The sequence below is a fragment of the Mobula birostris genome, chromosome 9 (genome assembly GCF_030028105.1).
Source record: "Mobula birostris isolate sMobBir1 chromosome 9, sMobBir1.hap1, whole genome shotgun sequence".
NCBI classification, from domain to species: Eukaryota; Metazoa; Chordata; class Chondrichthyes; order Myliobatiformes; family Myliobatidae; genus Mobula; species Mobula birostris.
Window position 1 is genome coordinate 30,624,363 of NC_092378.1, and position 13,198 is coordinate 30,637,560.

General features: G+C 36.6%; 1 protein-coding gene across 2 annotated transcripts in view; it reads left to right on the forward strand.

Annotated features, from left to right (window-relative positions):
• fkbp4 (FKBP prolyl isomerase 4) overlaps window positions 1-12,122 on the forward strand; it is a 29,420-nt gene extending 17,298 nt beyond the window's left edge. The window contains exons 7-10 of one of the 2 annotated variants that reach the window (XM_072267720.1): window positions 843-926; window positions 6,624-6,809; window positions 9,906-10,142; window positions 10,414-12,122. In XM_072267720.1, coding sequence (XP_072123821.1) covers window positions 843-926; window positions 6,624-6,809; window positions 9,906-10,142; window positions 10,414-10,551 — 645 coding nt within the window. In that variant the 3' untranslated portion in view covers window positions 10,552-12,122. Of the gene's footprint in view, window positions 1-842; window positions 927-6,623; window positions 6,810-9,905; window positions 10,143-10,410 lie in introns of both variants that reach the window. The other variant, XM_072267719.1, reaches the window with a different exon arrangement.
• Window positions 12,123-13,198: the final 1,076 nt, after the last annotated feature.

Sequence of the window (13,198 nt, forward strand, 5' to 3'; positions counted from 1 at the left end):
CTACAATGGATTCTGGTTAATTGGGCCATTGATACCCCAAAGAACAAAAACTAATAGTAAAAATAGCCGCGATTCCCTTCTATTATTTGAGACACTATGCCACTTAACTGGGCCAGGAGACTTGCCAAATTTTCTCTAGCATCAGTCACATTCACTTAAATACTACACCATGTTTAGAGCAGACAGTTTTTAAATAGCATCAGTTGCATGTGTTAGAGTTCAAAGAGCAGTGATTTTAGTGACTAATAGTTGGCGAGAAATAAGCTGTAAAACAATTTGAAATTTTGAAGTCACTGCAATTTTGAGCATTAAGGCTTAGAGTTATGAGAAATGGCCGAGAGTGAAAATGAAATGATTTCACTACTTCAAGTTAGGAACTATGAAGAATTTGAAGTATCAACAATCGTCTTGAACGTTAAAATGAAAATGAAGATTTGGAGAATGCAATTATCAAGTGCATTGTATGAAGACAGTCCATTATCTGCGCTGATAATGTTCATAATCAAAAGAACACGACAGATTAATTCCTCCAATAACTATTAGGAACTACAGTTTTATAGTACTGTAGTAGTATTAATAGTATACTAATTTGTTCTGTAGTTCATTTTAGTGTATAATTTGTTACTTAGTTAAACAGTAGTTTGTTTTTTTAATATACTTTAGCTATTTCCAAAAAATTTGGCTAATTGGGGCAGCCACTTAATTGGGCCAGCCACTTAATTGGGCCAAAATGTACTGGTCCTGATGTGTCCCAATTAATGAGAGTCCACTGTATGTTTTTTAGTATAGCCATTCTTTCAAGATTAGTTGTTCTCTAGTCTCACTTTTTGACATTTCTTCAGGCAAAGGAATCTTGGGAAATGAACATAGATGAGAAGCTGGAGCAGTCTGCCATTGTCAAGGAAAGGGGAACTGCACATTTCAAGGTAACAACATTGGATCTAAAAACTAGATACTGTGTCCTGCTTGTGATAAAGTGTCCATGTACCTTGGTTTACAAAATAAAATCGGAAGGTATCATCTAATCTACAATAGGTATATTTTCTTCTGCCATTAGTGTTTAGATGTGCATTTTATAATTTCTGGACTCTCATTGAAGTATTTATGATACAAAGACCTGAAATTGATGACGAGTGATTTTAAGTGACGTACAATGAATACCCCTCAGACCACATGGTTTTCTCTTCAACATTCAACTAGGTTGAATGTTATTGTGTTAGAAAGTCTTTTTGTTATTTTAAAGTGAAGTTTGAGGGGAAAAATGTGAAGAAATTAAATAAAAATGCTTTTCTATTAAATCTGTTTTAGAGAGAGACCAGCTGACTGAAATGAATGTAGCTAACAAGCAGTTTTCTCATAAATTGTGGTAAAGATGACCGAAGTAACTAATTTCCAGAGGTGAGGTGAGAGTGACTGCCTTTGACATCAGGATAGCAATTTACTCTCCCAAATCTTGCGGCTATGTCCCCTAATTCTAGTCTCACCTACCAGTGGAAACAACTTTCCTGCCTCTATCTTATCTATCCCTTTCATAATTTTATATGTTTCTATAAGATCTCCTCTCATTCTTCTGAATTCCAGCGAGTACAGTCCCAGGCGACTCAATCTCTCCTAGTAGTCTAATCCATTCATCTCTGGAGTCAACCTGGTGAACCTCCTCTGCACTGCCTCCAAAGCCAGTATATCCATCCTCAAGTAAGGAGACCAGAACTGCATGCAGTACTCCAGATGCGGTCTCACTAGTACCCCGTACAGTTGCAGCATAACCTTCCTGCTCTTAAATTCAATCCCTCTAGCAATGAAGGCCAACATTCCATTTGCCTCCTTGGTAGCCTGCTGCACCTGAAAAACCAACCTTTTGCAATTAATGCACAAGCACTCCCAAGTCCTTCTGTACTGCAGCATGCTGCAATCTTTTACCATTTAGAATAATCTGCTCCCATTTTTCCTTCAAAAGTGAATGACATATTCTATCTGCCAGACTTGCCCACTCACTGAACTATCTACATCTCTCTGCAGACTCTCTGTATCCTCTGCACATCTTCAAAAGGAATTGTCTAACCATCCATCCTTAACATTTAATAGTAAAACTATTTGACTCCCTACCTTCAATGTCACTGAATTGATTACTGTTGCCCAAATACCGTGTTTGCAAGAACAGGTTAGAGAATAGGTATCTGGTGGGAAAAGTCACCTTTTAAACCTCCAAGTCTTTTCCAACATTACAAGATGCACATTTGGTGTGCGTTGAAACATTTTCTAGTTGACTGGATGAGTACAGCTGAGCTTGACATCATCCATGACAAAGCAGCCAGTTGGTACCTCATACATAGCTCAAACACTTGTGTCCTCTGGCAATATGTGTTATCACCTAAAGGCAATGCACTTACTCATCTATACTACCCGGCGACTTTCAAACCTGCTGTCTCTACCACCAAAGACAACAGCTGCAGTCACATGGGAACAATACCAGGTAAAAATGTTCAAATATTGTGCTAAAAGCACTTGGAAGAAAATAGCAATTATGTGCATTAATAGCAGTATAAAAATCATTCTGGAAAATTGGACATAAAGCAAATGATGCTGTTTGGACTATACATTCAAATTATTTATCAAAGTGTAAAGTATTTAGTACCAATCCAACCCTCTGCCTCTGAGTCTTGCCAGAGTTATTTTGAATTAAACCATTAAAAATCAATTCATTGAATAAATTTATTCCCTTTTGTTAGGAAAAAGTGATCATTAAATGTAATTTAGATATTCTATTGTAAAGTAGAAAGCAAAATTAGGGGGGGAAATATTGACATTCGTAAAACTCATTTTAAATAACTTCTCCAAACAAAAAAATGGTTACATTGGAATTTTTTAGGTTAATATTTTACCAAAGGAATTCCATTGTGAAATTTAGATGTAATGAAATATTGTTAGTACAGGAAGCAATGTTGCAGATCAGAACTGGTAGAGTATACATGTGCAAGGTCTATTGTAGGCTTGCTCCGGGCAGTGGACAAAGGGTCATGTAACAGGAAATTGAGCCCTTCAGCCTGACACATCATGCCTATCTTTTGCCCATGTTCTCTAATCCTATTTGCCTACTTTAGGGCCATATCCAGTCACGTCTGCTTATTTAAGTGTACGTCTAAATGTCTCAAGTGTTTAAATGTATCTGATTCCACCACCATGACCACTTTGCTAGGGCATTCCAGATATCAACCACTCCCTTTGTAAAAGAAAACAAATTTACCCCTCGTATCCCCTTTGGAACAAGTTCCTCATATCTTAAACCTATGCCCATTTGATTTTCATCCCCCAACCATGGGGGAAAAGATTTAGACGGTGTATATATATGTCTCTCATAATCTTATGTGCCTCAGGTAACCTCTCAACCTGCTTTACTGCAGAAAAACAAGCCCAGTCTCTTCTAATAAGTAAAGTCCTCCTATCCAGACAGGAACTTGGTGAATCTCCTTTGCACTGTCTCCAGTGTAATCACGTCCATCCTATAATGTGGTGACTGGAACGGCACAGCAGCCCAAATGTGATCTAGCCAGTGTCTTGTAAAGTTGAAAACATAATGCTTTTACTCTTATATTCTATGCCTCTACCTCTGAAAGTAATCATACCATAATGCCTTTTTCAGCAACCTCAGCCTCTGTGGCTTAGACCCACAAGTCTGTTTATTAACATCCTTTACTGCCCTACCATTTGACTTTCTCACATTTGCTGAGGTTACATTGCATCTGCCAATATTCTGCCCAATTTTTCATTTGATCCATATCTTGTTGTGCCTTAGAAAATCGTCTTTGATATCTACAACACCAATCATTTTCATGTCTTCCACAATTTACTAATCATATCTCCTACATTCATGTCCAATATAATTGTACTTTGGATATGTGCTCCAGAGTGATATGTGATTTCATAATAGCAAGGGTGACTGTAATTGTAGGGAACAATGTATTTGTTGACTGAGTCAAGTTTGTTTTCAGTCATCTGATACTTTCCCATTGAATTGATTGACTTTCACATTGAATTGTCTGACGTACAGTGATAGAAAAGTTTTAGGCAGATGTAAAACAATTCTGTAAAGCAAAGGTGCTTTCAAAATAATGAAATGTAAAGTTTCTAAATATCAAAGTAATTACTATAAAGAGCAGTAAACAGCAATAGTACTAAATCAAATTGATTTATTGTGATCACCCTTTCCCTTTAAAATTGCATTAATTCTCTTAGTTACAGTGTCATGCAGTTTTTATAAGAAAATTGGCTGGTAGGTTGTTCTAAGCATCTTGGAGAACTTGCCACGGCTCTGTGGACTTCGGCTGTCTCACTTGCATCTGCTTCTCCAGGTAATCCCAGACAGCCTCGAAGATGAGATCAGGGCTTCGTGGAGGCCATACTATCTGAAACCATATATCAAAAAAAAGACCTAGGGTGCCTCAGACTTCTGCCCAGTACTGTACGTGGATCTCTCAAATACAATGGACATTTCCTTCATGTAGGCGCACTGCTGTTTCCCTAGTTGTTTAAAAGACCACCACTGTTTTTAATGTAATGATTTGAAAGAACTGAACAGCCTCGTGGGTATGGATGTGGAGCCAAACATGAGTGAAAGTAGATAAGGTTCAAAGAGGAGATAGTACATTGGATTTTTCAAAGAAAGTCAGCCTGATTTATGACATTCATTACTGATAACTATCTTTTTATTCCAAATTGTTACTCCATATTGAATCAGTTGCCGTGGTGGATTTGTTGCTGGTGATAGTTTATTGCTAATGATTGGATGATCTTCAATTCAGTTTGCAAAACTTCGGTTGCAATAGAGAGAAAGTGCAATGAAGGTGGAATTTGAAGGTGGTGGAGAATTCCATGTCAGGAGAAATACAGCAAACTGAGCATTACTGTGAGACTGGAAGAATCAGAGGTGACCTGAGGGTGAATGAGAGTTTGATACTTCCTATGGCTGGGATGCCTAGAAATAGCAAGCAAAAAGTACAATGTCTACCATTTAGAATGCGCATGAGAAATAATGTATTTAGGGATTTCTATTTGAATTCTCTATCCAAGAGATAGAAGGCTCAGCTTCTCAATCTATTCCATACAAAAAACTGGTAGAACTTTAGATGTTCACAAGAAGACTGAACTTGATGCACGAAACTGGTACTGAATTTCTTTTTTAAATCAGTTTTTATCTAATTAAATTAATTATCTTAACTGAGACTGGTCTTTGGTTCCCCACTTTAGAAAATATCCTCTCTATGGTCACTTGAGAGGTCTGCTGCTATTATGTTGTTTTATATTATTAAGTGTTGGATGTTGGTACACCCATCCTACCAATTTTAAGTGTAATATGCTATCTGTTACACAGTGAATAGTATTGTTTCTGATGTGCAAAGGACCTTGGGAGTCCTAGTGCAGGATACCCTAAAGGTTAACTTGTAGGTTGAGTCAGTAGTAAGGAAGGCAAATGCAATAATAGCATTTGTTTCAAGAAGGCTAGAGAATAAAAGCAATGCTGAGCTAATAGTGCTGAGGTTTTACAAGGCATTAATCAGCACTTGGAATATGATGAGCAGTTTTGGGCTCTTTATCTGAGAAAGGATGTACTAGCATTGGAGAGGAGGTTTGCAAGAACTATCCTGGGAATGCAAGGGTTAATGTATGAGGAGCATTTCACGGTTCTGGGCCTGTATTTATTGAAGGTTAGAAGAATGGAGTGGGGGGAATCTCATTGAAAACTATTGAATATTGAGAGGCCTAGATAGAGTGAACATGGAGAGGATGTGCCCTATAATGGGGAGTGTAGGACCAGAGGGCATAGCCTCAGATTAGAATGACATTCCCGTAGAACAGAGGAATTTCTTTAGCCAGAAGGTGGTGAATCTGTGGAAATTCATTGCTATAGACTGCTTGAGGACAGGTCATTGGGTATATTTAAAGTGGAGGTTGATAGGTTCTTGATTAGTAAGGGTGTTAAAGATTACAGGGAGAAGGCAGAGAAATGGAGTTGACGGGGGTTAATAAATCAGCCATGAGGGAATGGCAGAGCAGACTCAATGGTCTCAGTGGCCTAATTCTGCTCCCATGCCTTATGATCTTCTAAACCATGCATTTGCAAGCATCAGAATTTGTAAAATGAGTGCAAGTAAAAGCTTGGAAAATGTGGTTTTGTTGTGATGGCATACATTCAAGGATGCAAGATATTGACATGAGTGTTGCCAACTTCCTTTGTTGTTAGAACATACAAAATGATTCTGACATGTTATGGTGTCAGTAGAGTTGGGAATCTCCATGGTCTGAGTATTTTTTTTAGTATGTTTGCCATCTAGGTAATAAATACTGAGAGTTCTGAAGCTGGTGTTCTGCAGCAGATGTCTTTTGAAAGAAAGTTCTTAAAGCTGAGTAACTAGGAGACAGTTGAAACCTTCACAGTCACAGTTGTATAGGAAAATGTTTATATAAGAAACATTCACTGGTGAAATCAATAAGTGTGATTCTAAATCTATAAAATGCAAATGAAGAAGTAAATAAAATAGACTGGTTTCTTTTTGGTGTTAATATGTACCTTGAGCGTTAGTCTTTAATTTTCCATTTCTAATGTTGTATGTTCTTTCTGTTACCAGTGTGGCAAGTACAAGCAGGCTACCATACAGTACAAGAAAATTGTATCTTGGTTGGAACGTGAAAGTGGACTGTCTGAGGAATTATTACAGAAATCCAACGCACTGAGGCTAGCAGCACATCTTAACCTTGCTATGTGCTACATCAAAATGGATGAGAATTTACAAGCTGTAGAGAATTGTGAAAAGGTGTGTAATGCTCCTAATGGAAACCAGCAACCCTTCAAGATAAATCAAAGATGTAGTTGGTAGATTAACTGACCTTTGCAAATTGCCCCTAGTGTTGATGGGTGGAAGGTGATTGGGGGCTGTGGGAGTTAATGAAGTAAATAGTATTAATATAAATGTGTGTTTCATGTTTGGTGTGAATATTGGCCGTACTTCCATGCTCTATGACTTTAAAATGGTGGGATAGAGAGCCATGTATCCAGAACGCAGAATGAGCGGGAGCATTAAATTTCAAAGATATTGACTGGGCAAAATCGGCTTCAATGTGGCAAATTTGAATACTTAGTTATTAAAAATATATTCAGTGAAGTTCACAAAGAATAGAGGATCTATGATACAAAGGACATTAAAATGTCAGAAAAGTAAGCAAAAGTACTAATGGCATCCTAGATTTGATATGTAGAGACCTTTGTTATAAGGATCGACAGGCATGCAACAATTTAACAGGGCTTTAGTAATTGTGAGTTACTTGGGCACCACTACTCAGAATATGCAGTTGCAGGAAAAAAGTTGAACCTTTTGCAATTGCCAGGTTTTCTGCATTAATTACTCAAAGTGTGGTCTGATCTTTATCCAAGTCACAATAATACACCAACACTATCTGCCTAAACTAATAACACAATTGATTGTACTACTTCTCATCGATACTGAGTATACCAGTTTTTAAAAGGTATGTGAACCTCTGGGGTAATGCCTTCTACAAAAGCTGTTTGGAGCTAGTGTTCCAATCAGTGAAATGAAATTGGAGGTGTGGGTTGTAGAGGTGTCCTTTAGAAAAGACACATAAAGTCAGGTTACTGACAGAGCTGCTGTTAAGAAAGATTTGTTTATATGCACCGTGCCTCAATCAAAACTGTCAGAGGACCTTAGAAGGAGGAACTGTAGAAATGCATGAAGCCCGAAAAGGCTACAAAAGCATTTCTAAAGACCTGAGTATTCATCAGTCCACAGTGAGACAAATTCTCTACAATTGGAGGAAACTCAGTCCTGTTGCTACTCTCCTTAGGAGTGGGCAACCTACAAAGATCACACCAAGAACATGAGGTGCCATGCTTAAGGAAGAGATAAAAGAGCCCATGGGTAACAGAAAAGGACCTGCAGAAATATCTAGAACCTGCTAAAGCTTCTGATCATTTGTCCGCTATAAGAAAAACACAACAAGAATGGTGTTATGGAAGGGCATCACAGAGGAAACCACTGCTCTCCAAAAGAAACATTGCTGCATGTCTCAAGTTTGCAAAAGACCACCTGGCTGTTCCACAACACTTCTGGAACAATGTTCTATGGAGTAAATCAACAACAGAATTGTTTAAAAAGAAGAAAATTTGTGGTTTGGAATGGCCAAATCAGAGTCCAGACCTTAACCCAATTGAGATGCTGTGGCATGACCTGAAGAGGGCTGTTCGTGCAAAGTATCCCAGAAATATTGATGAATTGAAACAGTTTTATGTTCAAACAGTTTCCTCAATGGTCTATAATTCCTCCTCACAGTTGTGCAAGTCTGATCAGTGGCTACAGGAAATGTTTGGTGGAGGTTATTACTGGTAAAGAAGGTTCTACCAGTTATAAATACAAGGGTGCACATACTTCTAGCCTGGACTATGAATGATTAAACAATGTGTCCAATAAAGACATGAAAAGTACAATTGTTTGTGTCTTATTAGATCTGGCAGATTGTATTATTGTGACTTAGATGAAGATCAGACCACATTTTATGAGTAATAAATGCAGAAAACCAGGTAATTGCAAAGGGTGCTCAAATTTTTTTCTTGCAACTGTATGCAATGCTCTTGGAAACATGCAGCACAATTTTTTACCAGAATAATACTTGAATTGTTAAGGGTAAACCCCAAAGAGGTACAAAAATTGAATTTCATTGAAATAAGAAGGTTATGAGTGATGGTTACATTTCTGCCCATCAGTGAATCATAGGACAAAAATTAGAGCCAGCTCATCCAAAAGTGAAGTTAAGTAATACTTCTGTAACGCAAGGATGGTGGTAAGAAATTTTGAATTCTATTCATAAGTGCTAATGTTGTTCAGTAGTTTTAATTAATTTTAAAGCTGCTGTGGATGGATTTTTTTTTTGTAAGCAAATGCATTAATTGTTTGACCATGTATATTTAGGGCTTGTAGGTTTGCCTTTTTTTTGTAGATACAGGTGCACGTTCCTTTATCCAAAATTCTGAAATCCAAAAACCAAAGTTTTTTTCGCCAACAGCTGATGTCACTCAGGAGTGATGTGGCAGCACTAGCAGAGGCCTCCAGACGTCAGTTGTGGCTCAGCACTCGTACTGGTTACATGTGCATTTGCTGTTCACTGATATTTTGTGTTCTCTGTTGACTTTGTGTTTAATTTTACTGTGAAAAGATAAAGAGCTGCAGATACCCCTATGGGTAACAATGAGAAAAAGAGAAGAAAGTATCTATCTTTAACAATAACACAGAAAGTGGAGTTATTGCAGAAGCTTGATTGTGGTGTATCTGTGCGGCATCTGACTGAAGAAGATAGTGTCGGAACTACTGTTGTATATGATTTAAATAAAGAGAAAGAAAAGTTATTGAAGTTTTATAGTGACAGTGACATTCTACATTTATTCCAATAAGTCATTCACCATGTGTTTGATTCGTTTGAAGCTGTATATTTTTATGTTTTACTGAATGTTTTTGTTGGAAATAAATTTTTTCTTGTCATTATTCCCTAAACAATACAGTATAACAACTATTTACATAGCATTTACATTGTATTGGGTATTATAAGTAATCTAGAGATGATTTAAAGTATGCAGGAGGATGTGCCTAGGTTTGGTGCGCCACTGGGTCCTAAAGTCCACTGCACTGAGCCAGGTTAGATAAGGGACTTAAGCATACATGTTTTTGGTATCGGGCGGGGGGGGGGGGGTTGCGGGATCTGCAATCTGAAAAATTCTGAATTCCAAAATGCAACTGGCCTCAAGGATTTCGGATAAGGGATTGTGGACTTATACTGGTTATTTGATCAGATAACAGGATAGTAAGGCTATTCTTAAAATGCACATATGATTGCTTTTATTTCAGGCATTAGAGCTAGATGCAAACAATGAAAAGGCTCTTTTTAGAATGGGCGAGGCAAGACTTGCTCTGAATGATTACGAACTGGCAAAAGCAAACTTCCAGAAGATTGTGCAGCTGTACCCCAACAAAGCAGCCAAAATGCAAATTGGAATCTGTCAGAAGAAAATAAAAGAACAGTTGGATCGAGAGAAAAAGATCTATGCTAAAATGTTTCCAAAATTTACAAGTACTGATGCTAAGGTAAGTAATGTTAACAGATGCAAGTCATTTAAAGGGGAAGAGTACAATAAATAAAGCATTGTATATAAATCCTATAAATGTTAACTGCAACAGGAAAATGTGAAGTCAGCATTTCATCTTTTGAATGAACTTGTAATCCCTTATTTGATATGCACTTGATATAACATTGAAATATGCATTTAACTATATCAAATAATATTTAAACTTCCTAACTTTGTTTCTTCCCCGGCACAAGTTTTCTGAATGGTAAATGTTTATATTTTAATAGCAGGAAGTTCCCAAAACAAAATCTGAAAAGGATACTGCAGTGGAGGAGGAGAATAAGGAGAACCTAGATGAAGGAGGCAAAGGAGAACCCATGGAAACAGACACCAACCACAAGTCCCAAGAATTGGATGCTTCGGCATGAGTATGATGTGGAGTTTGAAGCTGCATTACTTTGATTGTTTTAAGGCTTGAAATAGTACAGTATCCTGTGTGTATAATATTTGCACCAGTAAAGAATTTAACTTACCTGAGTCACACAAGGTATTTAAAAACAAAATGACAGCACGTGCTGGCATTGAATAAGATTAGATTGGCTCAGTCATCTTTTCAATGGCCTAACTTTGGCGCACTGCTATATCATAGACGCTGAATGAGAAAAGTCTACTCAGGAGCATTTAAGAAATGGAAATAGAATAAGTAATTGGTAACTGTGTGTAAACTGTTCTAACTTGAAAATAAATTGATTCTTTATTGCAAGGTATTCTACGTTCACCCAATGATGGTGTTATTACAACTTTTTTCATGTCCTGTCTACTGCAGTAAGTTTATTCTGCTTATACAGTGAACCCCAAAAAAAAAAAACATTTGTAACACGTTCTTGCAACTCGGGTAATGTTTTCGATGCTGTTATTGTTGTGTTACTGAGGTGCACTTGATTATTTTAAGGTGACAGATCTTGTTTTTCTGTCTGTAACTTGTACATTTTCTATCATCGGGTAATGCAGCTTTTTTTATATAGTTACTGTATTCCACAGAATGACACCATTTATTGTTAAATATTGATAGTTATTCATTGTTCCTCTTAAAAGTAAGTTGTGGGGGAGAAGGCCATCATTTATTACAATGAAACTCTCATTCAGTCCAGCTGGTCTATGTTCTGTTTTGCACAACCCAAGCCTTTTACTTCTGAATTTTATCTCATCTTATTAGTCTCTCTTCCTGTCCATTTCTTTCTTATAGATCTACTTGGTAAAATGCAGTCACAACCTACATGGTGACAGACTCAGTGTTCTGTTCAACGTTAATAAAAAGGTTTTTCTTCAATTTCTTAGCTTATTCCTGGGTATCTTCTGTATTCTAGATTTTCTCCATGTAAACCCATCTTGAAAAGTCATAATTTTAAAGACTTTATTAGGATACCCATCGACTTACTGATTAAGAACAAAATTATCAGTCTATATCTTTCCTTTAATTCCAAAGTCCTTTAATTCTGGTGTCATTTACACACCTTTGCAGTACTTCTATATCAGTATCCCTTTTGTGGAAGAATAGTGCATGTCTTCTCTACTCAAATGTTAATATTTAATGAGGAAAAAGATCTACCACGTGTTTCAGAATGATCCAAAAGAATTCCCTTTGGTAATTTTTCATGTAAACATCAGTACATCTGAAATCTGAACATCCTTCACATCATTGATTGCTGAGTGCCCTCACAATTGACTAAACACTTCCTTAATAGGCTTCAACTATGGGGTTCTTCAGATTACATCTTGAGTGTCACTGATAAGTCAAAATCTAAATGATTTCTGATTTTTATGATAGATCCTGATTTGTGTTTTTGTCTTTTGGTTCTTGTGAGTTAACATTGTAAACTGTTGTCCTACATTTTAAGATGCACTATCTCCATGACAGCCTCAAGATTTTCATTGCTGTATATAGTCTTATTCTGTTAAGGAAATAGGGGATTAAATGTGTGATAAATTGATACGGAAATTCGGTGTCCTCCCGCCTTTTATTTTGCAACAGCTTTCTATCTCAGTTTTTTTTCCCCTAAAGTTTTCAACACTCCCAATCTAACCCAAAAACAATGGCTTTAAAACCATCTAGATTTTTCTACAGCCACCCATCCAAAATAAAAGACTTAATTATGTTGTGAATTTAGTTCTTCTGATGCAAAATTATATATAACAAGTAAAAATGAATGGGATGTATTTCCTGCTTTACACTATTGTCAAAAATTTGAATTACTGTTTACACATAGAAATATTATTGCCTTATAAATTTTCAGTTCAAAATAAAACATGAAAAACTTTAACTTTGCTTTAAAAACACATTCTAGAATTTAAACGGTTATATTCCCACTGTTTTTACGATTTCAATAACATGTCAAAGCTTTTCTGCCACATTCAGAGCTTCTGTTTGCCAGAGGATTTTCTTTGAAGGACTATTTATTCAGAGAACAAAATTTTAAAAAAGATATGTTTCATGTCCTATGCAATACAGTTATGTATGGCTTGACTGCTTGACTTTTCTGGTGAAAACGTACAGGATCTGCATCCAATATCATGTTTTCAGCTTGATGTACAGCCAAAAGGTGATTGTATGTAAATACTCTTATTGGTTTGAGGACAGCATACGAGTAAATCCGATAATAAAAATGTAGGAATATAATGCTCAATGTGCGGTGCTGAAATTGGGTGTTTGATATATGTGTGATTTTGGATTCTTAGTTCAACTTTCCCTTCAAACTCCAATAATACTGGACAGCAAATTTTTTTCAAAAGTGTTGCTTCCTCAGATTTTTTAATTTTTGGTTATGATTACTTGAAGCTGAATACAATTAAAATTTCAGACTACTTGTATCACATAGGAATTTGAAGAAACAAGATATTAATTTTTATTGATTATAAATCATTTAATTGCATAACAGTGCTGACGCTTTGCAATAGTTCAACTAAGCTAAAAATGTTTTGATGATTTTTGTTTGTACTCAGTGTCTGATGCTTCTTGCTGAAGTGTCCCAACAATAATCAGCCAACATTGAAGGATTCCAGTTGCTGTTATGCAAT